Source organism: Canis lupus, chromosome 2 (genome assembly GCF_011100685.1).
Source record: "Canis lupus familiaris isolate Mischka breed German Shepherd chromosome 2, alternate assembly UU_Cfam_GSD_1.0, whole genome shotgun sequence".
Classification (NCBI taxonomy): domain Eukaryota; kingdom Metazoa; phylum Chordata; class Mammalia; order Carnivora; family Canidae; genus Canis; species Canis lupus.
Genome location: NC_049223.1, coordinates 1651518 through 1679374, shown reverse-complemented (window position 1 = coordinate 1679374; position 27857 = coordinate 1651518). Strand labels below are relative to the sequence as shown.

General features: G+C 39.3%; 1 protein-coding gene across 7 annotated transcripts in view; it reads left to right on the top strand.

Annotated features, from left to right (window-relative positions):
- Positions 1 to 27857, top strand: part of CCNY (cyclin Y) — a 333147-nt gene that overhangs the window by 259516 nt on the left and 45774 nt on the right. For all 7 annotated transcript variants that reach the window (XR_005355140.1, XM_038529664.1, XM_038529665.1 and 4 more), the window contains 3 exons: positions 1958 to 1992; positions 18531 to 18631; positions 24725 to 24760. Coding sequence is in view for 6 of the 7 variants with exons in the window: in XM_038529664.1 (XP_038385592.1) it covers positions 1958 to 1992; positions 18531 to 18631; positions 24725 to 24760 (172 nt within the window). In the remaining variant the exon portion in view is untranslated. The remainder of the gene's footprint in view (positions 1 to 1957; positions 1993 to 18530; positions 18632 to 24724; positions 24761 to 27857) is intronic.

Genomic DNA, 27857 nt, shown 5'->3' with positions numbered 1-27857 from the left:
GTACCTTCTCTCAGCATGATCCTCAAGTTGGTTTTTGCTTTGTATCTCAAGCATCTTTGAGATAGGAAGAGGGACAGCCTTCATGCCACAGATGACAGGACTTCTAAGGAAAAGCAAAATGTTTCCTTGTGAATTGAAGAACAGAATGTAAACATAGGAAAGCATTTCCCAAGCCCCCTCCGGCAGATCAGCTGCAGGGCTTTGGAAAACTAGTGATTCCGTGTGGGACCCAGGAAATTTAACAAAATCCCCTACCCCTGGACAAGCAGAGCAGGACTGACTCTATTTTGAGCTGCACCCGGCTTGTGCTGACCTGCTTATTACTTAGGGCACTGCCCTGCCCTAGTCAAGCCTAGGACATGCCCTAATCGGAAATCCGGCTCAGTGATACTGCCCCGCCCTAGTCAAAGACCAGGGCAGGGATCCCCGGGTGGCTCAGCGGTTTGGCGCTTGCCTTGGCCCAGGGCACGATCTTGGAGTCCCGGGATCGAGTCCCACGTTGGGCTCCCGGTATGGAGCCTGCTTCTCCCTCTGCCTCTCTTTCTCTCTCTCTGTGTCTATCATAAATAAATAAATAAATAAATAAGAAAGAAAGAAAGAAAGAAAGAAAGAAAGAAAGAAAGAAAGAAAGAAAGAAAAGAAAGAAAGAAAAGAAAGAAAAGAAAGAAAGAAAGAAAGAAAGAAAGAAAGAAAGAAAAGAAAGAAAGAAAGAAAGAAAGAAAGAAAGAAAGAAAGAAAAGAAAAGAAAGAAAAGAAAGAAAGGCCAGGGCACACCCTAACTGGAAATCCGGCTCAGTGGACCAGCATGACTGTGCAACTTTCTGCGTATCCCATTGGCCACCGGCCCCTATAAAGTTGCTAAGGCTCTTAGTCTCAGCGTCCAAGTCCCTGCTCCGCTGTGTCGGGTACACTTGGACCCAGGCTCGAGCTTGTAAATAAACCCTCGTGTGTTTGCATCGGTGTCGGCTCCTTGGTTTCCCGGATTCGTGATCTTGGGCACAACATTCTGCACTTGGGTCATGGACTGACTACCAAGAAAAAAAAATTTCCTCCTCAGATGAACTGGATTTGTATGCAGTTTGTATGAGGTAGCATTTTGGATTCCCAGGAACCAAAGATGTCATCCCCTTGAAGGAAACCTGGTCTTCATCTCCTCTGTAGTGCCCTACTCAATAAATATGCCGGGTGACTAATATGTACCCTCAAAAGTAAGTCTTTAGGAAAAAAGAGGCAAAACTCAGTGCTCCTAGGTTATTTTAATAATCCTCTGGTTTCACTGACACCCTTCTACATCTTTGGGGCTAAGGACTTGGGAAACGCTAAGGTCTGATGTAGGGAAGGCTGAGCCATGATGCACAGACAGTAGTAGGAGAAATGCTCTTTTAGACAGGGCAGTATTTTTTATTGTGGATTTTACCAGCCTTACCGAAGGAGAGGATACTGCCTGGTTTTATTCATTAGCACCCAGCACTCAGCGCAGTTGGTTTCCATGATAAATAACACTTCTGATGTACATTATCTTTCCTGTGTCTTAATGCTGTTGCATGTATTATTATTATTATTATTATTATTATATATTTCACCCAAATTGTGTGGATCTTTATAGGTTTGGTTGAGTTAGAAATAAATAGTCTTATTACTGGTTAATCATCCTAAATTAATGGAAGCATCAAGTTTTATGAAATTACTAATTAATTTAGTTATTGGAAAGCTATTACTACGTAGCTAATCGTAGCTGCAGTTGCCATACTTTAACTGGGTATATATTTTGCTCTGTTAGCCAAGTTCAGATCTGCATTTGTGCAGGTCACATAGTCTTACATATGGTAATTGAGCACCTGGGTATGTTGGTTGGTGGAAGGATGGGACTGTGACACAAGAGGCCTAGTCCTCAGCAGTCTGCAAGGGGTTAGCATGCAGGCATGTAACATTTCTGTCGCATCTTTTGTTTTCACAGTGAGAGAAAAACGCAAGAGTCTCTTCATTAACCATGTAAGTGAAGTTGTCTCCTTGTGTTCTTCATAATGACTATACTGTGTAAAGAGCTTAAATAACCATGTCTGGAGTAGGTGCAAAGGGTTCATGTATTTTGTCAGTACGTGGAAGAATGTGAAGAATGTTGTGATGTACATATGCTCAGTTTGGTTTGTAATTGGGCAAGTATGGCTTGGTATTTCCACTGTCCAAAGTGTTTTTCCAGAAGCCCCAAACTGCTGTTGTTCACGGGAAGGTATGTATGAACAATACCATAGCACACACTACACAGGTCCAAATGAAAGTCACTTCTGTTAAATTTCTAATTCTTTCCTTCTTCTACTACCCCCCACCCCGCCACCGCCATTACCATTTTTCTCCCTGTAATTCACTTCTGTTTGAATAAACACATAATTGTTTCCATGAGGCTATTGTCTCCACATATTCTTTCCTCTCCTTAATAGGTATTTAGAGGTCCAGCAGAGTCCCTTTGTTCTTAGAGTTCCTGCAGAAAGAATAAACTGGATAATACTTTAGTTTTAAAAGGATTTAAAAAGTTCAGCTCTAGTCTTTTGGCCAGTTCTGAGCAATATCTCCATCCCCTGCTGGCTAGGCATGAAGTGTCTCTTTGAGGTACTTTGTTCTTCCTGGAGGGGCAGATGCCACTGGCTGGCTCCAGTCTCTGCTCTGTCTGCCCTCCCACTAACACCTCTCCACCCTGGAACACCCCAACCTCTACCCCTCAGGAATGTGGAGACCTGCCACTTTCCTCTCCTTCTAAATATATGCCTCTTTATGTAGGAAAGAAAACTGTCTCCATGAGGTATGGAATGATGAAGTAGGTGAATTACCAAAAGAAGCATGCTATAAATTCTCATATTGAAAAGAATAATGATGTATTTGACCTTACAAGGACTTTCTCAGAATTTCTAAACTGTTTGCATATAAGTTTTTGTGGATTTTGAAGTACTTGGCACTGAAGCTGTGTTAAAGAGACTTCTAGCTATAATACTGCCTTCCCTGCCCGTTGGAGATCTGGACAAAATGCAGTTGAAAAATTCATAAGCCAGGCCCAAGCTCTCAAAGGGGCTCCATGGTTCACCCTTGGGAGATTGATAATTCCTTCTTAGGCAAGTCAGTATAGATATACCTGTACAGTGTCGGAAGGGTCAGAGAGAGGGTCTGTAATTTTTATTGGATTCTTAAAGCATTTGCGACCTCTTCCCTGGCCTTCTCAAATTTTGAAGCATCAATGTGTAAAGTCTCTGTGAAATTAAAATTTATGTCACAAGAAAAACATAAGCATTATTTTAAAAAAAAAAACAGTATATACCTAGACATAGAAGTTTGAGTGATTTGAACTAATTTTATAAATCCTTATCTTTCATTTCTTTGCCTGCTTGATGCTCTGGGGTAGGTGCTTTCTGACTCATTAGCAAATCTGACAAGGAACTTGCAAAGAAGAGATGAGCTGAAACTGCAGACAAGCTGCCTTTCTTGGTCATTGCAGCTCTATTATAAAGGTGTTTTGAAGAAAGAGGAGGGTAGGAGTTAGCCCATGCCACCCTTTTCTGATTGTGGCTAATGAGACAGAGATGTGCTGTCATAGTGCTGACCTGCAGATCTGTTTGGATATTTCTCCAACTTAACCTCACACTTTGTGTTGATACAGTCCTGGGTACACACTGGGTAAATATCTCTTGTACCCAGAATATGGATTAGAATGGTAGGCTATGTATTGTAAGCCAGCTCAGCCCTCAGCCTTCAGACCTCTGTAAAACATCTCATCTCCTGATACAAAGAGTGAAATTACACAGCTGTTGACATCTGCTCTAATGTACTTCCTATATAAATCTCTGTGCTGTCTTACATAACAGATGACTGTGTAACAGTATTACCCTCTAGTTTGTGAATAGACCTAGTTGTAAAGTAGCATATTGGTTTTGCATGTGCTGAGAAAAGCCATTGGAATGCGCCATTCCAACCGACTGGAATATAATTGGAGTGAAGTTACTGCAGATTCAAATTAGGCCAATAAACCATCTGTGTTCAGGTTCTTAGACACCTGGGTGTTATAAGTTAGAACACTAGACAAAGGATGAATTGTCATCATCAGTAGTCTGTTGATTACCATGTTTGTGTCTGGGTCTGTTCTAATTGGTTTAACCTATTTAGTAACCATGCTAGGTAGGTACTATTTATCAGTTCTCACTTGGACAGAGGTTGTTAAGCTTTTTTATCTAAAGTTAGAGATGATATTTATAATTAAATTTTTATAGGATAGTTTCTAGAACTCATTTCTGAATACTGGCCCTAACAAAAATTTGTAATCTAATTTGTTGTTGAACTGTGGAATGATGGTTATTCTTTGCCCTTGCTTATAAAACCTCTTTTTTAGTGGCTTTATTTTGAGGGGTGCTGTTTCTTTAATTTCTCCATCATGTTCTGAAAAACCTAATCAGTACATGTTGCTAAGAAAATCTACAAGAGGCTAGCTACTATTTAAGAAAAATGAAAGCAGTGGCTCTAGGTAAGCCATTTTAGAATGTAAGTGTGGTCAACTCTACCCCTGGATAATGTCTGTGGGGGAAATAGCTTGTACTAGATGGAAGAGAATTAGACTTTTCTGGCTCCCAGCTAGTAACACCTTGGCAAGTGACAGGAGTAGACTTTGGGAACATTAACAGGGAAAGGATCAGTTGAGAATGAAACACCACCCAGGCTGGAAGAGAGATGGGCCTTTATTTAATTGGCCCAGACGAGCCAAGACATTCATAAAGGATTAAGTAAAAAGAGGCTGCCTCTAAAAGAATTATCATAGATTTTAAAGCTTGAAACCATTTGAGGATAAACCTCAAATCTCTTTGGTTATTTTGATAGTTAAGTCAGGGTGAATTATGAAGATTCATATTCAACTAATCATCTTTCTATGTTTTAAAGTAATTAGTATTAATAGTTATAGGAAAATGTAATACATTATGAATGACATTTAGGTTTTTAAAAGAGGGCTGGGTAAAGAGCTTTGTTTAAAGTTTCTACTTCATTCAACATTTACTAAAGTTTCGGCTTTACTTTTTGTTTAAGGTTAGTTATTTCAATGAATCTTTTAATTAGAATGTGTAGATCTCTCTTTATAAATTGTGAGTGGCACATTGCAGGCGTCCAGTCTAGAATCACCCTTGAAACTTAGGGAAAATTCATGCCTTTTACTTTGTGCTAATATTTCTATGACATCCTCTTGTCACTTGGTAACAGCATACCTAAAGTGATTTGATCATTCTAAGAAGTTTTAAAAAAAAAGGTATTAAAAAAGAATGAATCAGAAGTTGAATGGCTGGCCTACCTTACACTCATGGAAAACAATGATAGTATTTGTCTTAATAATGAGACAGGTGATAGTTCTAGAAACTTTGTGAGAGAATAAAGTAACTATAGGATGTTACTTATCAGTTAAGCAGTAGTCACACTGTTAGCTGGACTTAGAGCCAAAAGGATTTTGCTCAAGCCCTAGACCTGCCACCTGATAATTTGGGGACTTTGAAGAAGTCTGAAAGTCTCAGTTCTCCTGTCTCATAGAATGGGACATAATTATTGGCCTACCTGACTCAAATGATATAATGGAAAAGAAGGTGATTTGCAAACTAATTATAACACCATATGCATATGTTGATGTTATTATTTTTATTGCCTATTGGAATACAGATAAATTCTGTTTAATTTTCCAAGTTCAGCACCAAAACTAATGAAAGTCTTTCTGGTATTTTGAGTATGAATATAGTGTTTTCATAATTGCTAGGATCAGAATGGAATAATTCTTTCCAATTTTGTTTGGGAATACTGCTGTGTAGAGAGTTCATAGTCGTCCTAACTAGTTAAATTCTTTTTCTTTTTAATAATAAATTTATTTTTTATTGGTGTTCAATTTGCCAACATACAGAATAACACCCAGTGCTCATCCTGTCAAGTGCCCCCCCTCAGTGCCCGTCACCCATTCACCCCCACCCCCCGCCCTCCTCCCCTTCCACCCCACCCCTAGTTTGTTTCCCAGAGTTAGGAGTCTTTATGTTCTGTCTCCCTTTCTGATATTTCCCACACATTTCTTCTCTCTTCCCTTCTATTCCCTTTCACTATTATTTATATTCCCCAAATGAATGAGAACATATAATGTTTGTCCTTCTCCAATTGACTCATTTCACTCAGCATAATACCCTCCAGTTCCATCCACGTTGAAGCAAATGGTGGGTATTTGTCATTTCTAATGGCTGAGTAATATTCCATTGTATACATAGACCACATCTTCTTTATCCATTGATCTTTCGATGGACACCGAGGCTCCTTCCACAGTTTGGCTATTGTGGCCATTGCTGCTATAAACATCGGGGTGCAGGTGTCCCTGCATTTCATTGCATCTGAATCTTTGGGGTAAATCCCCAGCAGTGCAATTGCTGGGTGTAGGGCAGGTCTATTTTTAACTCTTTGAGGAACCTCCACACAGTTTTCCAGAGTGGCTGCACCAGTTCACATTCCCACCAATAGTGTAAGAGGGTTCCCTTTTCTCTGCATCCTCTCCAACATTTGTTGTTTCCTGCCTTGTTAATTTTCCCCATTCTCACTGGTGTGAGGTGGTATCTCATTGTGGTTTTGATTTGTATTTCTCTGATGGCAAGTGATTCAGAGCATTTTCTCATGTGCATGTTGGCCATGTCTATGTCTTCCTCTGTGAGATTTCTCTTCATGTCTTTTGCCCATTTCATGATTGGATTGTTTGTTTCTTTGGTGTTGAGTTTAATAAGTTCTTTATAGATCTTGGAAACTAGCCCTTTATCTGATACGTCATTTGCAAATATCTTCTCCCATTCTGTAGGTTGTCTTTTAGTTTTGTTGACTGTATCCTTTGCTGTGCAAAAGCTTCTTATCTTGATGAAGTCCCAATAGTTCATTTTTGCTTTTGTTTCTTTTGCCTTCGTGGGATGTATCTTGCAAGAAGTTACTGAGTTCAAAAAGGCTGTTGCCTGTGTTCTCCTCTAGGATTTTGATGGAATCTTGTCTCACATTTAGATCTTTCATCCATTTTGAGTTTATCTTCGTGTATGGTGCAAGGGAGTTGGTCTAGTTTCATTCTTCTGCATGTGGATGTCCAATTTTCCCAGCACCATTTATTGAAGAGGCTGTCTTTCTTCCAGTGGATAGTCTTTCCTCCTTTATTGAATATTAGTTGACCATAAAGTTGAGGGTCCAAACTAGTTAAATTCTGAATTGATTTCTGCCTTCCAGCTTTGAATGAGATAGGGGTATATTCCTTCTAAAACAATGTTTATTCTGTTATATTCCTATATCTCTTAAGCCATAAGAAGTCAAAGAATGAAGTGAGTTTGATCCAGGAACTGAAATTTAAAAAATTCTAAACTTTGCTTTGCCTCTCTGGGAAATTTGCTCTTAATAGAATACAAATTTAAGAAATGCTATGTTAGCATCAATACAATATGCTTGGACAGTGTGAAAGAAGCCTCCCTAAGATTTTAATCTCAGTAAGATTTTTAAAAGTCCAGGAAGACCAAAGGATCCACCTCATATTTTGGAATAACTTCACATTTATAGGAAGGTTGTAGTGATACAAAATTATAGGATTTTCACAGCTCACTAAGGGAATCTTAGATACTTTGATTCTCACATCCTCATAATACTTGACACAGGATATTGAAATAGGGGACATGCTTTGTTTCCTCTCAGTTTTGTTTTGTTTTGTTTTGTTTTAGAGTATCTAGAAATGATAATGGTGTATACGTTGATAATGTTGATACAGATGAGAGTCTGTAAGACATCAGGTCTTTGAGGGCCTTGGTTATGTCTCTAGAACACTTTCGCTTGTCCTGTTTCTCTCCTGTTTCCACCACACTCATCCTTCCCCTTCATTCTGTCACTCATCAGGTGGCACAAATAAAGTGACGCTTGTGAAATGTAATAATAGTCTGTACAAATACAAGATAGCTGACAGGTGGAATTGCTTCCCTGATGCCTCCGTAAGTCATTTTGAAAACTGCAGTTTCTTTGATGAGCCATACAAGTGAAGGGGTCACTGAACCAGTGTTAGGATTTGTCCTAGAGAATTCATGGCATGTTGTCAGGGGGCATTGCTGAGTTTGAAACCATGATCTTTTGTATGCGCTGTTAGGATCTTATCTGTAGACGGCACAAATTCTTGACCACGGTTTCCTGGTTTTCATTGCTTAGACACTGCTGGATGGGTGAAAAGAGCTGTTCTTAGATGCCCTCAACCTGTGACTTCCCAGGTCCTTTGTTGTCATTTTCTAGGGGTAGAGGATTCACTACTGTTGCTTATGTGAGCTGGACAGGTACCCTTTTTACTGTGTCATCTTATTTTTCACTTCTCACTCTCTTGACCTCAGTTTCAACTTTAGCATCTTGCTTAGGGATTTCTGGAGTAGAGAAAGCAAAGGAAAAACAGGAGGTCTGAGAAGGAGCAAGAACTTTGCAAGAAAAGCTCTTTAGAAAGCAAACTCTCTACCCCTTGCCCTTTGAGCAGAGGTTCCCACCCTGTTCTTTTACTTTATAGAAATATTTTTACACATATGTATATTATATAAAGTTTTATGTGTTACATGTGTTAGGTAGTTATAGAGAAGCATGTGTAACTTTTACATGTATATATGTATATATTTAACTTTTTTGAAAGATTTCAAACTTCTAGAAGTTGTAATAATAATAGTACAAAAAATTCCCATATACCTTTTATCCAGATTCTACTCATCCTCTGATCATTATCCTATATATTTTCTCTGAATTGTTTGGGAATTACCTGCATCACTCCCTTTAAAGTACAGTATTAAATATTTTACTGTGTATTTCCTAAGAACAAGGGTATTCTCTGTGTAACTACAATATTGTTATCAAAATCAGGGATTAAACATTGGTACAGTTCTTTTTAATTGTCTATAATGCAGCTGTGTTAAAGTGGCCTCATCATGTCCTGTGTAGCCTGTTTTCCTCTGGTACTGCTCTCAATCCAGGATCACACATGACACTTAGTTGGTGTGCCCCTCAGTGCCCTTTAATCTGGAGAGATCCTCAGCCTTTCCGTGTATTTCATGACACTAACATTGTTGAAGAATACAGGGCTAGGTGTTTTTTGTTTGGTTTTTAAAAGATTTATTCATTGGGATGGGGGCAGAGGGAGAAAATCTTCTAGCAGACTCCCCACTCGGCATGGAGCCCAATGCAGGGCTTGATCTCACAGCCATGGGATCATGACCTAAGCTGAAACCAAGAGTCAGATGCTTAACTGACTGAGCCACCCAGGCACCCCATTTTTTTTTAACAGAATGTTTCCTGTTTTGGATTTGTCTGAAGGAACTGGGAGAACATTTACAGCCTGAATGGAATGCTCCTTGCGCTGCTTTGTGTTTCAAATCTGGAGACAGGATATTCTTCTGACTTCATTGGCAATGTTGATTTTGATCACCCTGCAAGGTGCCGTCCAAATTCTCTACCCCGTATTTTAAAAGCTTTTCCCCTGCCAACTAATAAGCAGTCTATGGACTATGCAAACAAATATCCTGCATCTTACCTCCAACCCCAGATTTAGCATCTATTGATCATTCTTGCTTAAACCAATATTTATATTTTGAATACAGAATGCTAACTTCCCAGCCCTTTGGCAGTCATCATTCTGCCCTCAGGGTAAACCCTTTCTTCCCATCCACCCATCCTACCATCCATCCATCTTTAGTATGGACTTCTGGATTTCTGTTTTATCAGTGATTTATAGCTGTTCCTGTGCTTAATTGTTTTGATACTCACATTTCCCTAGATTTGTCTAATGGCAGTCTTTTCAAACTGGCTCTGTGTTCTTGTGGTATGCCTCTCTGTCTCTGTCTCTCTTTCTCTCTTTCTTTTTTAGCACTCTCTTGCTTTTTAGCATAGTAGGATATTACAGGCTCACCTTGTACCTCCCTAGGTCAGCCCTGGAATCAGCCATTTCTCTGATTTTTTTTCTTTTTCAGTGACAAGCAGTAGTAGAAACCCAGACCTAGAGTTCAGGTGTACTCATCGCTGCTGGGGTGTCAGTTCAGTGCTCCTAGCTGGCCCATTCAGCAAACATAACTAGTAAATTAATAACTAGAAATTGTTAATTTGTACTGATACAGTAAAAATTCCAGTTCTAGTCTATCCCATCAGGTTTTTTCTTAGTTTTGGTTTTTAACTATTTTTATTTTAAAAAATAGCTTTGTTGGGATCCCTGGGTGGCGCAGCGGTTTGGCGCCTGCCTTTGGCCCAGGGCGTGATCCTGGAGACCCGGGATCGAATCCCACGTCGGGCTCCCGGTGCATGGAGCCTGCTTCTCCCTCTGCCTGTGTCTCTGCCCCTCTCTCTCTGTGTGACTATCATGAATAAATAAATAAAATCTTAAAAAAAAAATAGCTTTGTTGAGATAGTTTACATATCATAAAATTCACCTTTTTAAAGTATACAACTTAATGGTTTTTAGTATAGTCATGGAGTTGTGCAGCTATTACCACAGTCAATTTTAGAACGTACTCATTACCCCAAAAAGAAATCTTGTGTTCATTAACAGTCACTCTGTGTTCTGTGTTCTTCATCACCACCACCACCACCACCACCCCCCACTCCTGGCAGCTACTACTCTGCTTGCTGCCTCTATAGATTTGTCTCTTTTGGACATTTCATCTAATCCTACAATATAGCCTTTTATGATGGACTTCTTTCACTTAGCATGTTTTCAGGGTGCATCCATACTGTAGTGTATTCCTTTTTATGGCAAAAACTATTATTATTATGGAAAATACTATTTCATCATCTAGCTTGGCCATATTTTATTTATCTATTCGTCAGTTGATAGACATTTGGGTTGTTCCACCTTTTGACTGTTAGGAATAATGCTGCTATGAACATTCTTGTACAAGTTTTTGTGTAGTGATATATTTTCATTTCTCTTGGGCATATACCTAGGAGTAGAATTACTGGAATATACAGTCATTCTGTATTTAGCATTTTGAGGAATTGCCAAAACGTTTTCCAAAGTAGCTGGTCTTTGGCTATTAATAATGCATCTTCAGTCCAATGAATTCAGTTTTAAACTCTCATCAACAATAAGCTACTTGTGTCTTCAAATCACAACTCTTATTTTTTCTTTTCTTCCTTTTTATTTTTTAAACTTTTACCAAAAGAAGAAATGATCTTCTGGAACCAGAAACGTTTTACCTATATAACTATGACTGCATTCATTGAGAATTTTGAAGGGATATTGCTTAAGAACAAGATGGTGTAGCAAGAATACTTTATTAGGAGTCAGGTGGCGAGAATTCTTATTGTTCTGAAAAATCTCCACTTTGTGATGCCTGGTTCCTGGTGACTTGATCAAGTGCTTTGATTCTGTCACCCTTAAAGAGAAGTGCTGTTGGCTTACTTTCTGGAACTACCCGCAGGATCATTATGAATGGCAGTGGAGATGATGTATTTGGACCTTTGAACATTTGTATTGTGCATATTTGAGCTTCTGTGACAGTTTCCTAATTAGAAGAGGGAGCTCAAAGAAAGTAGGAAAGAAACTTGAGTTTCTTACATTCTGAGGCAGGTTTAACCTATTTTTGAGTCTTTCTGTAGATTAAAAAATTTAAAGCCTACATTGAATAAGCGTCCACCCTACTTTACCCTCAGGATTCTGGAATTTGCTCATTTCCCGCCCCACTCTATCCCAAAAAATATAGCCTGGACTGTATATGCCATCGCATTTAAGAAATGTAGTAATGGAGGGACATCTGGGTGGCTCAGTGGTTGAGCGTCTGCCTTGAGCTTAGGTTGTGATCCTGGAGTCCTGGAATCAGGTCCTGCATCAGGCTCCCTGCATGGAGCCTGCTTCTCCCTCTGCCTGTGTCTCTGCCTCTCTGTGTGTCTCTCATGAATAAATAAAAGAAAATCTCTTTAAAAAATTAACTAATGGAAACATGTTATTTGGAAAGTGAACTGTTTCTTCTGTAGCTGCAGAAAGAGCTGAGGCATAAACCCTGTGCTAGTTGCTGTACCAGAAGCCTCCTCAGGGGGTGGAAGGCCCAGGGCAGCACCGCACACCCTCAGTGCTACCAGGAAAACCTCTCCACCTCACATAATGCCAGGCCTAAAAGATTATATTTCTGGATTTTGCCTCACAACCAGAAATTTAATGAGAAAAAGTACTTCTCGATGTAGAGTTGGTGCACTGAGCCGTAATAAAATCAACATTAGACCTGGGATTGAAGTGTATTAATGAATGTAATTATTTTGTAGTGACAGCATGCATGATTCACAGAGCAAGATTTGACCTCAGTCTTGGCATTTGCCCAGTTTATGTTCTTGAAATCCAGTGTTGGTTTATTTTCTACTTTCATAAATTGATGATTTTGTCCTCCTTTGTTCTTAATTCCATGGATATTTGCTTTTTCTTTTAGTTCTTTAGTCTTTCAGAACTTATAGTCTTTCCCTGCTATAACAAATTGATCCTGCAAAAAGCTGTTCAGTCTCCCTTTTTCTTCCCATGGAATATTAGTTTGTTAATATCGTGAAATCAAAGATGAGGTATCTTTCGTTTGTTTTGTTCTTTTGTCATTTTGTCTGAGGCCTGTGGTGGTATTGGAGGATGCTGGTGGAGCTCTTCTCTCTCATAGCTCTGCTCTGAGCTTGAATGCTTCTGCTTTCATAGGTAAGTGCCCTCAGTTTGTAATGGACTTGGGACCTGCACAGAATCTCTGTATTGGCTATGTGACTTGGGCAAAGATACTTTCTTAATCTATTGAGGGAACTACCACACTTGCCTTCATGGTTTCGTGAGACTGCATACCATGAGTGTTCAGGTGGTGGCAGGTGCTGGCAGTAGGCAACCCAGCCTCTTTTTCCTCCTCTCCTGTGCTCTTTCCACATGTATTTTATACAAATCAGACTTTTAGCTAATGCTTAATAAAGAAATACTTGTACAAATTTCATTTCTCTGTGCTCTGGGAAACTATCCCTCTCCATGCAGATCAGCATGATTTGCTCTCCTTGGGATCCAAAAAAAAAAAAAAAGGGGGGGGGGGTGGGGAACTTTCGTTTTTGGAGATTTTATCATTTTTTTTTTTCAAACTTTTACAACTTTTTTCCTCTACTAATATTACCTCATATTTTCTAATGTTTAATTTTTATTTGATACTAACAAACCCTAAGAAATAGTAGGTCAGTTTTGTCCAACCACTGAAAATGGGAAGTTAAAGCACAGAGATTAGGTGTTTAAGTGACTTAATAATATTCGTTGAACATGTCCATGTGCTCAGCACTCCCAAGTGTTATCTTGGGCTAGCGCTCACAGCATCACAATGAGGGGTGGGTCAACTCTCCATATTTTACAGATGAAGACACTGAAGTTTGGGGAGGTAAAGCATTATGGGAACCTTATAATTTATTGCCCAAACCAGGACACTATTAAGTGTGAAAAGGGATGCTGGTATTGGTTATTCAAGGACAAGCCAGGGCTTGTTATCATCCTATGTAACTAACTTGCCCGAGGTTACACAGCTGATCAGTGGCAGAACTATATGCTGAACTCTATTACTTCAAACTTCAGCCATAATCTTGTTTCACCTGAACTGGAGTGTCTCATTCACATGAACTGGTTCCTAGCAGGACCACAAGAGAACCAGGACTTTGGGTCCTGTGCTCATGTCATTGTTATTTCTCTGTCCAATGGCAAGGGCCAGGAGCTTCTGTTTGCCAGGTTGTTAATACATGGCACTCTCCTTGCTGTTGGTAGGAAGACATGAACTTTGGAGTCAGACAAATGTGTTCACAAATGTGAACTCTGGTGTCTTAGATTTGACCTCAGAAATAGTACTTAATTTCTCTGACCTCCTTGACTTATCTGCAAAATGAGAATTCTGGAGGGTTTTGTGAGCTGTAAGTGAACACATATAAAATATCCAGAATGCTGTTGGCTTTTTTTTGGTGACCGTTAAATAAAATTTGTTACTGGCATCATGTCAGCATTTAATTATGTCAAAGTGTAGTGTATGTGGAAGGAAGAAGGGAGTGGTGACCTGGGGAGATAAAGAGCTGATGAGTGTCCCGGCCCTGCAGTGGAGAACCTCTGAATCATTTAAGCGGGGTGGGGGGGGGGGGTAATTTGATTGGCTTTGTAAGAAGATCACAGCATCAGAGAAAGACTGGTTTGGAGAGGAATGAGCCTAGGCTTTTATAGTAATACAGTGAGAAGTGATGGAGGCCATTCATTTACCAGTTAGTGGCTGGAGGGATGTAGAGGAAAATACTTTTGAAATGTGTTTAGCAGGTAGGTTCAATAGTACTTGATGCAAGGAGAGCAAAGGAAAGACACAATATTCAAGAATATTTTGTGGATTTTTTTGTTTTAAGCCATTATAATTGAATGGAAGAAGAGATTAGTGTGCCGTTTGAGGTGCCTATGAGGAACATTTAGGTGGAGAGCTTGGAAGAGAGATGGGGCCAAAGAGGAGAGATTTGGGATTCAAAGGAGAGCAGAAGGATGTTGAGCTAATGGGTCCCCAGGAGGACTGCGTACAGGGAGAAGAAAAGACTGTCACCTTCCAGAGAGTACTGAGAAGTTCAGTCCACAAACAGGGACTGAGTAGTCAGAGAGAGGGAGACTAGGAGAGAGCTAGGAATGGAAAGGACTCATCACAGTAGCTTGGAGTTCTCTGTGAATGGGTGTATTGAATGTGAAGGGTGAGCCGACTTCTAGAAAATGTGAAGAAGCGGAGTCATTTACTAGCCCTGGCCTGGAGAATGTTAGATCTTCCCCTGGAGTGAGGGAAGCAGTACTCCAGGTACGTTCCTTTGACAAGGAGGAAGCAGCAGTAAGGCGAGTGGTTGCTACCTGATGGTCTATGGGTTCTCTGCAATGCATGCTGCCCAGGGAAGGTCAGAGTGATCTGAGAAGGCAGGGGGTTCAAGTAGTTGGGAGAAGGATTTCTGGTCATTTGGAGGGTCCAGTGACAAGTCTTATCCCTGTACCCTCATTTCTCTTTGTCCTGCACTTGGATTGCGTGTGTGTGTGCGGTTGTGTGTATGTGTGGTTGTATCTACATGTCTTTGTATCTGACAGACATCTAATTGAAATTACAGGAAGGGATAATCTTGGTATTTGGGACACATGATAATTCCTCCATGAAAGCGTCTTAAATGTACAGTCCAACAGTTGTGTGTTAATGGATCTGGGTGTAAATAATAGGTTATTTTATACTGTAGGCATCACGTGAATAGGTGGACTTGATGACGTTCACTCAGTTCTAAAGTTTTATTCCACATATTTATTACTTAATTTGTAAAATATACACATTTCAAAGATAGAAACTTTTATTTTCTTAAAATATTTTGAATAATAGTTTAGAGCATTTATTTCCTTAAAATCCATCATTGGACTTCTCATTAATTGGACTGTTCTCTGCTCCCTGTCCAAGCCATTCATGGTTGACATTTACCAAGACTACTGTCTGTCTAAGCCAGTGCACCTGTCCTTTTCCAGTCAGATACTATCCTAGGTGTATTTTGTTCTGTATACTTCTCATATGTAAAACAGACATTAGCATAAAAAGTATTCCTATCACCTTTTTTACATGTTTAGTATACTTTTTATTTTACAAGTACTGTTAGAATGCTTCCCTTGTGCTGGCACTGCTAGCACCCTTAATGAATCTTAACTCATCTGCTCCTCATGTGACCCTATCATCTCTGTGGCAGACAGGGAGGTGACGTGCAGATAGGGAGGCTGAGTAACTTGCCCAGCTCTTAGTCATGGCTGAATCCGCTTCACACCTGCAACACCATCTTCCTCACTACTGTTACCAGTGCATCAGATGGCCATGTCATGTTCTTCTTCTTCTTTTTTTTTTTTTTTTTTTTTGGCCATGTTTTTTATGCAGAAACACTGAAACCTAACTGGGAGGTTTTAGCTTTGCCAGACACACACATGTACAAGCCTCTGGACTTTCTAGAACCATGGGACAACTAAATCAATGTACTATTATGTTATGTAGTCTTAAAACTGGCATACCATGTGCTTATTCAAAATATTGAACAAATGAGAACATGCTTTTCTGTGAATGTGCGTGCATGTGTCTCTGATGCTTCAGAGGCAGGGCCAGAGTTTCAAGCTGTCTGTGTTGCAGGACACACATTGGTGCCTGTTGAGAGGTGTTGGGGCCTGGGCTGGCTCTCCCTTCCCTCTGCTACATGGAACCATTCAAAACAGAAACCAAAGCAGGAGAGCAACCCTGGAATCAAGAGCTTTTCTGCTACAGGATTCTGATTATTTGAGCCTTTTTAGTGATGTAGATTTCAGATCCAGAGAAGTTTACATTCTCTGAATCTTGTAGTTCTGACATTAAACAAGTGACTTAACACCCAAATACTGTGTTTTAGAGTGATGCACTCTGTGACTAAAAATCTGTATAACTTAATACCAAGGATTTGTATTTTGTTTAGAACCTGTTGTATAATATGAAAGCTTAGTTGGTGTTCCCTTGGCAAATTGAGGGCTTTGGCACACCAGCCCTGAGTGCTGGGAGGCTGCCACCCTTCTAATAACCCTCTGACCCTTAGGGATTGTGTGTGCCCAGGGTACACGTATGTAGCTGTGGGCTCACGGAGGGAGTTCCTTAGACTGTGAAGGGATGTAGATTATGTTCACTTGTGTGTGTTCCTCATCTCCTTTCCTGGACTCCCATGCCCATGTTTTCTTAGGTTTAGTTCCCATCACATTTCAATCCTGAGAAATTTGTATCAGAGGGAATAATTGAAACCACACAAAATAGAAGTGAATTAGAATTGTCATCTAGCTGCATTGTTGGGATTATACCATGTCTCTAAAAATTCATTAACACATCAGTTAATTACTGAATTTTTGTGTTAAATATAGTGTCTATTGAGATTTTGTTTGTAGTAGATTTTGCACCCATGGAGAAACTTTCATTAAGACCTTCAAAAGCTTGCCACCTGAATTAATAGCTATCTTATGTTTTGAGTTTTAGTGTTTTGTGTGACATATATGATTGCTAGAAGAGCTGAAGAAAAGAAAAAAATATTTGTAGTGCCTTTGGATTGTCTTAATGAGAATGTTGTGATTGATTTGATAGATGTGAAAATGCCATCTAAAATTGACATTCAAATTATAACTTGAACTTTGCAAGTTTTCTTTGTGCCCTTTCCTTACACAGGCACAGAACAGTGCGAGCTTAAGAAGGAAAGCCCAAGAACTGAATTTCCTGACTTTGGTTATTTCCTTCTGACCCACATGCTATTTATAAACCAGTGCTAGGGAGGATTAGAATGTTTCAGTAGTGCGGTGCCCTCTACCCATGATCTAAGGAACTGGGTACTTAAAATAGTGACTTACTTTTTTATTTAGTTTTGAAGGGAGATTCTGTTTATTAACATCCTTTTTGTATTTGTCAGGCTACTGCCTGTTTTCATAACTTAATTTAGAGGAAACCTTTTTAAACAAGTATATTTTAAAGTGTGGAATGGGGGCATTTGGTCTCTGACTATTTAAGGCTTTCTTTACATTAGTAAAGTGTAAACACTAAGGATTTTGTTGCAAGTGCGCAGTTGAGGCAGGCAATTTTATTAGCCCTAAAGAGATCATTTGGATTGGTCGCTGAAAATGCCACTTAGATGGTCAACATAGCACCAGGTAAATGGAAGCTTGTTTGGGTGATTTTATTTTATTTTTTTTCCCCTAACTTGCTTTTGAATAAGAATTATCTGGAGCAATGTCTACTAATCATATCGCCCACATATTGCCAAAAATCTACTTAGTGTCATCAGTGCATGATATAAATTCTGTATTCTTTACCAGTACCTTTCAAAAGTAGTTCTCAGTTCTCAGGTGCCTCAGAGAGCTCAACATTTATACATTTGTGAAAGAACCAGTCATAAGATGGAGCAGGCACTACCTGAAGGTCATCCAGGGATTGTATTTTCAAAATTATCAGATAGTCTTCCTCTTTAAAATGTATTTTGCCCCTAGCAAAGCAATACTTTTGTCTTTATAACTTCGCCTCCTGAAATTCAAGCTGATTAACCAGGAGATATAAATTTACATTGGCTGCATTTTCCATGGCCTCCAAATCAGCTGTACCTCAGGGATAGGGAGAATGGGTACAGTTGTCTCTTACCTTCATTTTGATGCATAAAACCAAGATGCTGCCTTAATAAGGGGCTTTCACTGGTGTAACAAGGAGTGTACTTCTTGTTTCACACAGGCCCCAGGCTGGGTGATTTGTGTGGACTCTGCAAGGAGAGTGCTGTTCTCCCAGGGAAGGAGGTTTGGGACTAGCAGTGCTGGTGACTTGTACATGTAGGAGGGATTTCATTGTATGAAGAAAGTGTGTTTGTACTGTTCTTGCAGGTAGTATTAAAATTTCTTGTGTAAGACATTTTTCCTCTGTGGTCTGATCCCAAGTTTAAGGGGATGGTGTTTCTTGGAAGAATTTTGAGTCCCATTTAATTGTTATTGTCTTATTGCCCTTGTTTTCTAGCATCCTCCAGGACAAATAGCGAGGAAATACAGCTCCTGCTCCACTATTTTCCTAGATGATAGCACAGTCAGTCAACCAAACCTCAAGTATACAATTAAATGGTGGGTATACACATTTTTGCCTAACTGAATGCTTTTTCTGTTCCTTAACCTGACAGCTAACTGGTTGGTTGTGGGGTCTGGGTGGTAAGATTGGGCTGGAGGAGGCCATTGACAATTGAGGAAATCTCTTTAAAATGTGATTTTGGTTTAAATGTGAAGTGTTCAAATATTTGTGCACATTACCATTTACATAAAACGCCAAATCTAAAAATTATTTTAAACGTAGATGAAAACATTATTTGATTTCTATGCATATTTTCTACCTTCCCACTTTTTATTAAAGCCATCCTAGAATTACTCTACTATTATTTTACCTTTGAAATAAGGCAGGGCTTCTGTGGTCCCATTTAAGACGCAGGGCTACAGTAGGAAGCAGGCCTGACAGTGAAAATGTGTTTGCCCAGAATCAGGAGATCTGAGCTCTGATCTTGGCTCTCTCAACAACAGGAAGGTTTGGGGTAAGACCCTTCTCTTTGGAACTTTGTTTTAAAGTGGGGTTTACAGGCGGAAGAGGGGTCTTTGGATAAAATCCTTTCCTTTTTGGGCTTTAGTTTCCTTAATTTAAAATGGAAGGTAGGAGAGAAGAAACACTTTTTTTTTTGAAATGTTCCCATTAGCATTGTGATAATAATGGCCTTTGACAGAGATCACAGAAAACGTGATGTGCTATATGTGTTCAAGAAATTACACATTTAACAGCAGTCTAAGTTCGTGTATGATGTCCGTGTTTAAATTTCTAAATAGGAAATATTCTTTCATTTCAGTGGGCCATGTTTTCAGGCTTAGAAGCCCTCTTCTGAGTATGACCATATGTGACAATAAATCACAGTCTTGGTCAGGCAGCAGGGACTGGATCAGTCTTCTGTGGACAGCATCCACTCCTGGACAGCATCCACTCCCAGGGCGAGATGGAAGATGGCCCACTTGAGGGAAGCTGCCTTCTCTCCTGAACAGTTGCACGTTTTCTAAGATCTAAATAGAAATGTGGCTTCTTCCCTTATTATTGTGGCATTTAAGGGCTTGATAAATGACAAGGGGACATAGACCCAGACAGTCCATGTTTAGAGCTCAGAAGAGGTTTGCATGTTATTGCTCCACATAACCTTGACTGAGCCACTTCCTGCCTTTGGGCCATAGTTTACTGCCACAAAATAGGAAGTACAGTACCTCTTGGAAGTATTTCCTAGAGTAAATCATTAGTAATTGTGGAGAGGAGTGGAAAGCCCTGAAGATATATATACCATGCAGCTGTTGACATCTGCACAAGTTCCAGAGACCCCAGAATGAAAGCTGCTAACTTCTCTTTAATCCTGGGATCCTCTTCAGCAGGAAGGGAGGCCAAGTGGAGCAGAGGGCACCTTCGCTTTCAGGGCCAGCCAGAGCTCTTGGGATTTACAAATGGATCCGACTCAGTCGCTCAACACTTCACCCTTGGATAACTTAAAATTGCCACTGGTTGTGACATAGACATTTAGGAGCCTGATGGGAAAACTGGTTAACACTTTGATATTTCAGTGTCACCTAAGTTTATAAATGTGCTGCTGTGCAAATCATTGGTTCCAAGCCCTGGCTACACCCTGAGTCCTCTGGTTGCTGGAAGGCATGCTGATGTTTGATGTCCTGCCCTACAGATCTGGTGTCTGGATTTTTGACACCCTCCCTAGGAGAGTCTAGTAGGCAGCCAAGGGTGACAACTCCTGGTGTAAGTTGACACTTGCTCTCCCCTTCCCCATCAGAGTTCATGTGAAACTTTTAAATTATAGGTTAATACATGGAGGAAAAAGCTGAAAAGCTGGCCCAGTTAACGAGTAGACTATTGAAACAAAACATTCAGTGTAGATACTATGACTTACCTGATCTGAAAGACACTTTCTTTGTGCTACCTGAAATTCCTTCAGTCAGTGGTTCATTTATTTTAAGAAGTGCCTTCTTTTTAAAAATGTGTATTTTGAGCCTGGTAGCAGGGTAGACCCTAACTAAAGTAGTACCATCAGAATCCTTCCCTGTAAATGCCTGTATCTCACACTTGGCTGGGTTATAATCAAGGAGCCAAGGAGTAAGGAACATTTCAAGATGTTAGCAGGCTGAGTGAGCTTTAGCCAGGGTCTATGATGGTGTAAGGGGAAGGGGATACTCGGAAGAAGCTAAATCCGGGTGCCCTTCTGTTCTTAAGTTGTGCTAAAACTTATCCTCTGCCTATCAAAAGGAAACTCCTGGTCTCCTTTTTTGCTTTTTCTGCTTTCCCTAAATCCAAGCCCTTTTCTTGGTCCTCTCCCCCAAGACATTAAAAATACCAAAACCATGAATATTCTTGAGCTTCACTGTGGACATGGTGAGTATCTGTGGGCTGAACTTGCTTCCTGAAAACAAGTATAAATCCCTGTTTCTTCAAGAAAATCCTCTGAATTCTAAACATCGATTTCTAACCAAATTTTTAAAAGAAAACCCTTCTGTAAATTGTGGGTTGCCAAAATGAACAAACATATTTACAAATTCTAGTTGAGGAATGCATGGAGGGTTGAGTGCTATTCTAACAGTAAATGAAAAGTTTTAAGTATAACAAGTTTGGGCATTCTGTGCTCATTCTTTTCATGGGCAAAATTTCTTTTTTGAGAACTTGATTTTCCCATCTTTCCCCTAAATGCCAACAGCTGTGGTATGAATTTAGCATTTGCAAACCAACCCCCCATGCCTCTGCAGCTTATCTCCATTCCCCCTATCCAAGATTCTGTGACAGGCATAGGAATGAGATTAGAGAACAGGGTGGAGGGCCAGGGGTAGCCCCATTCACACTGTTGACTAAATTGCCATGGTCCTTGGGCCCTGAGTGTTGGAGAGCAGCTGCTTTACCCACCTGCCTCCAAACCTCTGGTTCAGCTTCTCTGTGTTGCCAGAACACACCACCTCTTGGTCTTCAAAGGTTTGAGGATTTGTTGCATGCTTTGCTAGGTTGGCTCTAGCTAAGAGGTCACATAGAGGGCCAGCAGTCACAAGTCTGTTTTGTTTTCTTCGTCAAGAAAACATTTCTTTATTCCCAGCTATGTGGCAAAAGCAGTTGAGCAAACCCTTTATTCCAAATGTACTTCTGGTTTGACTCCAGCCCATCTTTGGTACGATCTCACCATTTTCTGAGGACGTAGCAGAATTGACTAGGCCTCTGAAGCCCAAAGTGTGGGACTGGTTTCCACTGACTGCTCTTTGCCCTGAGCAGTCACTTCTTTCAAGATAACCAACTAAACTGGCCGTGGAGCTACGCTATATGTGAATTCTGAGCTTTGTTTTCTTACTTCTTGGGATATAGCCTTGAGTGGAAATTGTCCTACATTGTGGCTCTATTTTTCCTGAAGGTTAAGGCCATGATAATGTCCAACCTTGCTTTTGGCTCAGGAGATTCAGAAGATAGTGACTTTGGGGCCCTCAAGATTTTCACTCAATTTGCAGAAGCAAAGCACCTCTTGGGATGGAATTATAATTGTTATAATTATTATATAATAACCATAATAATGACTTTTGTTTTAGAACTTTCACTTTTATATATTTCGTTTGGTTATAAAAACGGTTCTCTAATATAGGTTGAATAGTCCTAATTTTATAGATGAGGAAATGTAGGTTCAGAGGTGATTGAATTCTAATAAATGAAGGAGGTGGGTTTTTTTTGTTTTGCTTTAGTTATTAGATCTTATATATTTATTTGAGAGAGAGAGCGTGACAGAGAGAGTGAGCACAAATGTGGTGAGAGGAAGAGGGAGAAGCAGACTCCCTGCTGAGCAGGGAGCCCAGTGTGGGACTTGATCCCAGAACCCTGGGATCCTGACCTGAGCTGAAGGCAGATGCGTAACCAACTGAGCTACTCAGGTGCTCCTAGGAGCCAGGTTTTAGACCCAGGTTGTTCTGACTCCCAGCCCAGAGATATTTTTCGTGTGTCATGCTCTCTCACAAAGAAGGCAAGAACCATCTTCTTTCTCAGTCCAAGTGACTAAGCTAGTTACTACACCAAACACAGTCATGAAACATCAATTTAAATCTGACATTAGAATAGAAAACAGTCATCACAGCATGCCTGTTAAATGAATTAAACAAACCTCTATACCAGTCAGAGATCCTGGTATCCAGTGTCTGAACCTGAATTTTTCTCATTTAAGAAATAGAGTTGATAGCCTGCTTTCTTTCTTCACAGGACTGTTAATGTATGCTTGAAGATAGTATTATTATTTTTTAATTCTGAAGACCTTTTACTCCAGTTATAATTCCTTCACCTTAGACGCTCTTGAAGATGTTAGGAGGAGAAGAACATATTGCCATTGCTCGTGAAGATGTTTAACACTTAGCTGAAATCATATAATGAATAGGTCTAGAGACAAGAGATTTCTTGTATTGTCATAGGAAGTCATAGGCGAGCCTCTGAGCTCTTTGGAATCCAGCGCTAAGTAAGCTGAAATGTTTAGGACTGAGCCCTCTACCTGGATGTTGATGCCAGGATGGCAGTTTCTGTGCTCTGAGTACCCAGAAAACAATCTGATACAGCGAAATAAGTAATAGTCTTAGAAGCTTAAAAAATACATTTTGTTCTCTTCAATAAATTTTAAAGTGAAACAAAAATAGTGGATTGATTTAGACAGTTTACAGAAGAGGAAATTTAAAAAGTATTATTGGCCAGTTAACATGAATAACCCTGCCAACTTGATAGGTGATCATAGGAACTCACCTGAGTTGAAACAAGTACTTAATTTACGTCTCCGATTGGAGGACATTTTTTCGGAATATTTAAGGTAAATGTCAGCAAAGGGTAAGGTTGCAACAGACTGATGGGGAAGAACACTGGCACACTTCTACAAAATAGTTGCCAGTGTATCTGGGGAGCCTTACAATTATTAATGACTTTAATTAATACAGAAAATATTCTGTAATTGTTTTCTTATAGAAATAATATAGTCCCAGGTTGCACAAATCTTTATCCATGAGGATATCAATATGGTGTTAATTATAATTGCAAAATATTAGAAACAAGTGTTCAGTAGCAGGGGATTAGGTAATTATTCAGCAACTCTAGAGTGGAATATAATCAGCCATTTGAAATCATGGTTTTAAAGCATATTTTAGTGGTAAGATAAAAGTAATACACAAACCTATTTACACATAAAATTTATCAATAGGAATAGATATTTATATATCTCAAAAATAGTAGTCATCTTTGGGCAAAGGGTTTACTTTTAAATTTTTATTTGTTTGTTTGTTTATTTAGATTTTGTTTGTTTATTCATGAGAGACACACACAGAGAGAGGCAGAGACACAGGCAGAGGGAGAAGTAGGCTCCATGCAGGGAGCCCGACGCAGGGCTCGATCCCGGGTTTCCAGGATCATGCCCTGAGCCGTAGGTGGCGCTAAACTGCTGAGCCACCTGGGCTGCCCAGCGTTTACTTTTTTTTTTTTTTTTTTTTGCGTTTACTTTTTTTAATATACTTACTGTATTTTCCAAAAGTTCTACAATATGAATATAATGCATTTTTTTAAAGTCAGAAAAACATTATTTGAGAAAAAGTATTCAGGTGAGGGGAGTGTCTTCATTAAATTCAGATCTTTTAAAATGTAAAATAAAATTTTAACTACGAGTTACAGTTCAACAAGTGTATGAATAAGGTAAGTGGATTGCCGAGAGGTTATTGATTTAAGAGAAAAAAATAGCAAACCACTGTAGGTGATGCTCACATTTTTCTGGTAGTTATAAATAAGCCACAGTTTTTTCTAGACTAGGAGGTACTAAGTTGGAAATTTCCAATGATGTTTGATTTGCACTACCTGTTTCACGTAGTGCCTGTATTTTACAAGTGAAGAAAGCTTAAAATTTTGAGTAGAAAGAGAATTTGTTTCTAAATACTTCTTGAAATTTTGGTATTTCTGGAAAAGATTTAATGATTGCTGGGATTGAGTACAAGATTGACTTGCTATGAAGAATACTTGATCAGTATTCTGAATTAAATGGGTTCAGGTGGATTATTTGACTTTTACTTAAGTTTAAATATTTACGGTCAGATGATATAACATGTTGAATATGCATGCTTACAAAACGTTGAACTCTGCATTTTATTTTACAGTGTAGCTCTCGCAATATATTACCACATCAAAAACAGGTATGTGGATGATTAATTTTGTGCTAAAAATGTTACGCGTTATTTCCTGTTATGTTTTTCCTATTTTTTTCCTATTATGTTCTAGTTGCTTCAGTCTTTGTACTCTTTACTCATGTTATCATGGAATTTCTAGAGTTTGTGTAATTTATGAGAACTTGCCAGGTAAGTCCTGAACTGCTTCTCAAGCAGAGGAAACCAAATGGGTATTTGTATTTGAAGTCCGCAAAACAGAACAAATCTTTTTTTTTTTAATTCTTTTGTATATTTTTTAATTGGAGTTCAATTTGTCAACCTATAGCATAACACCCAGTGCTCATCCTGTCAAGTGCCCCCCTCAGTGCCTATCACCCAGTTACCCCAACCCCCTACCCACCTCTCTTTCCACCACCCCTTAAAACAAATCTTCTTGATAATGCTCAGCTTCCTTTTCACTTTTGATTTTCTTTTTTTTTAAGATTTTATTTATTTATTCATGAGCAACCCAGAGAGAAGTAGAGTCTTACGCAGAGGGAGAAGCAGGCTCCATACAGGAAGCCCGATGTGGGACTCAATCCTGGGATCACACCCTATGCCAAAGGCAGACTCTCAACCACTGAGCCACTCAGGCACCTCGATGATTTTCTGTATAATTTGCTTAAACAGTCTTTCTTTTATAAAATATTATTTTAAAATTTTACTGTGTGTAACGTCAACATGAGAAAAAATGTTTATAGTTTTAAGTTAGTAGAAGAAATTTTGGTGTAAATTTAGACATAAACTCCTGTAGAAATAGACTTCTGTCTGATATAAGTGTGTTTAGAGACAAACTTAGTTAATTTAAGAAGTCAATTGAAACGGAATCATGGAAAAATCACTTTAAAAATTTGCCTCAAACATTTTATTTCAACATAAATGTTTAAAAGTACATTCATTGCCGATTTTTTATGCATCGAACTTTTGCTTTGAACATTAGGCACTGATTAGAGTACTAAAGTGACTTTATTTTATAAGCCACCCCTGTAATTCATCCTTTCCACATATATATAGTTTTTTTTATTAATCAATAGAAAACAAAAGACATTTACAAAATAATCTGAGTGTAGAATCTTTCGGGTTTTGACCATACATAATCTATAGCAAATTTATTGTTGGTGATAACCTTTTATTGGCTCTTTGCAAAGCATTCCTTCTTTATTTTCATAAGAACAAAGCCACTCATTGTAGTCAAATTTCATTGATTAATGTGACATTTTCATATGTTATATAACAATAAATATGAACCAGTTCTGGGAATAAGCACAGCCACCTCTTGGTTAGCATGGATCTCAATGGGTGGGGGCTACATCACCTTTAGTCTGTTTACCAAAGGGGCAGTTGGAGAATTGTGGTAGGTCAGCAAAGGGGAACTTCTGATGAACAGTGTTATGAGAAAACACAAACACCTGGAAAGGTATTCTCTGTAATGACCTTTTTCTGCATTGTAATTGTGATTCATAGTTCATTGTGGGGTTTGAGAATTTAGATTTAAGAATTTAGAAAATGTAGCATTGTGGAACTTTGAACCTTGACCAGAATAGTGTATCAGTGAAAGTGCAAATTTTTGTCTTGCTGCCCATTTCTCAGATAACAGTTCAAACTTTTAAAAATTTAAGTCTTAAATAACAACGTAATACCATTAGTGAAACTCAGATGTTCTTTCAGACCAATTTTGCATTAGCATCTCTAAGTGATTTCTCAGTTCTTAGACTGCAGTGGATCTCAAAGTTATTTTGTAGCCATAACTGGTAATAATAAGAGCCAGCTTTATTAAGCACTGACTACCCTGATCAGCTATTTATATGCATTATCTCATTTATTTTTAAAAACAGTACCATGAGGTGATACGTTATCTTTATTTTAGAGGTAAAGAAACTGAGGCACAGGGATATTAAATAATTTGCCTAAGATAGCACAGCTAATGAACTGGGGAATTGAGGATTGAACCCAAACAATATACTGAGACTTTTAATCATATAATCTAGTGGGTTAATGGTGATAAATTGACCAAAAGTTAGTGAGAAGAAGTGGAGAACATCCAACTAAAAAAGCAAGTGTTTAGAAACAAGCATGATAAATCCACAGATTATAACCTGAAGATCTTTGGGAAGAAGTGGCATGACCCTGTAGATTTTCTTCTCAATCAGTCATACTGGCCTCACTTCTGGAGCTGGTGATAGATACAGTAGCTTGATAGAGAGGCTGCTACTCAGCTGGGATACATAGCTAGCCAGCTTGCTTGCTTGCTCGCTTGCTTGCTTGCTTTCAAGGGCTTGCACAGGGGTGGGGGTGTTGGGGAGAGAGAGAGAGAGAATTTGAAGCAGGCTCCATACCCAGTGCAGAGCCTGACATGGGGCTTGATCTCACAATCCTGAGATCATGACCTGAGCCAAACTTGAGAGTTGGACGCTTGACTAACTGAGCCACCTTGGTGCCTCTGGGATACATAGCTTTCTTTCCTTTTATTATATTTTAAATATTTGTGTATTTATTTGAGGGAGAGAGAAAACTAGTGGGAGGGGCAGGAGAAGGAGAGAGAATCTCAAGCAAACTCCATGCTGAGTGTGGAGCCCAAAGTGGGGCTCGATCCCAGGACCCTGACATCATGATCTGAGCTGAAACCAAGAGTAGGATGCTTAACTAACTGTGCCACCCAGGTGCCCTGGGATACATAGCTTTCAATGAAAGTGAAAGGAAAATTCATTTCTCAGAGGAGTCAGTTTTCTTCCAGAGTCATTTTAGCTTAAATTCTTAATCCTCATTTTATATTTTTCATCCTGTTTTTATTTTTAAACTTACTTCTGGTGAGTATTTCTCTAGAATGCTGAATGGCTTTTAAGGGTCTGTTATTCATCAGGAATATTGATCAGGGCTGAACTGCCCAAGAAAATGGGGTGCAGGGCCAGGTTTTGTCTTTTACACAGCACCTCGAATATCTTGCAGAGGTTGTTAGTGAGATGAGAACCAACTGGTTCTTCATAACCAGGTCATTATAAAAGGAAGTATAACTGAGTGCACCCAGAAGGAGCTTTGTTTTCAGACCCTGTTATCAGGTCCTGCCTAGTCCTTTCTTTTACTACAG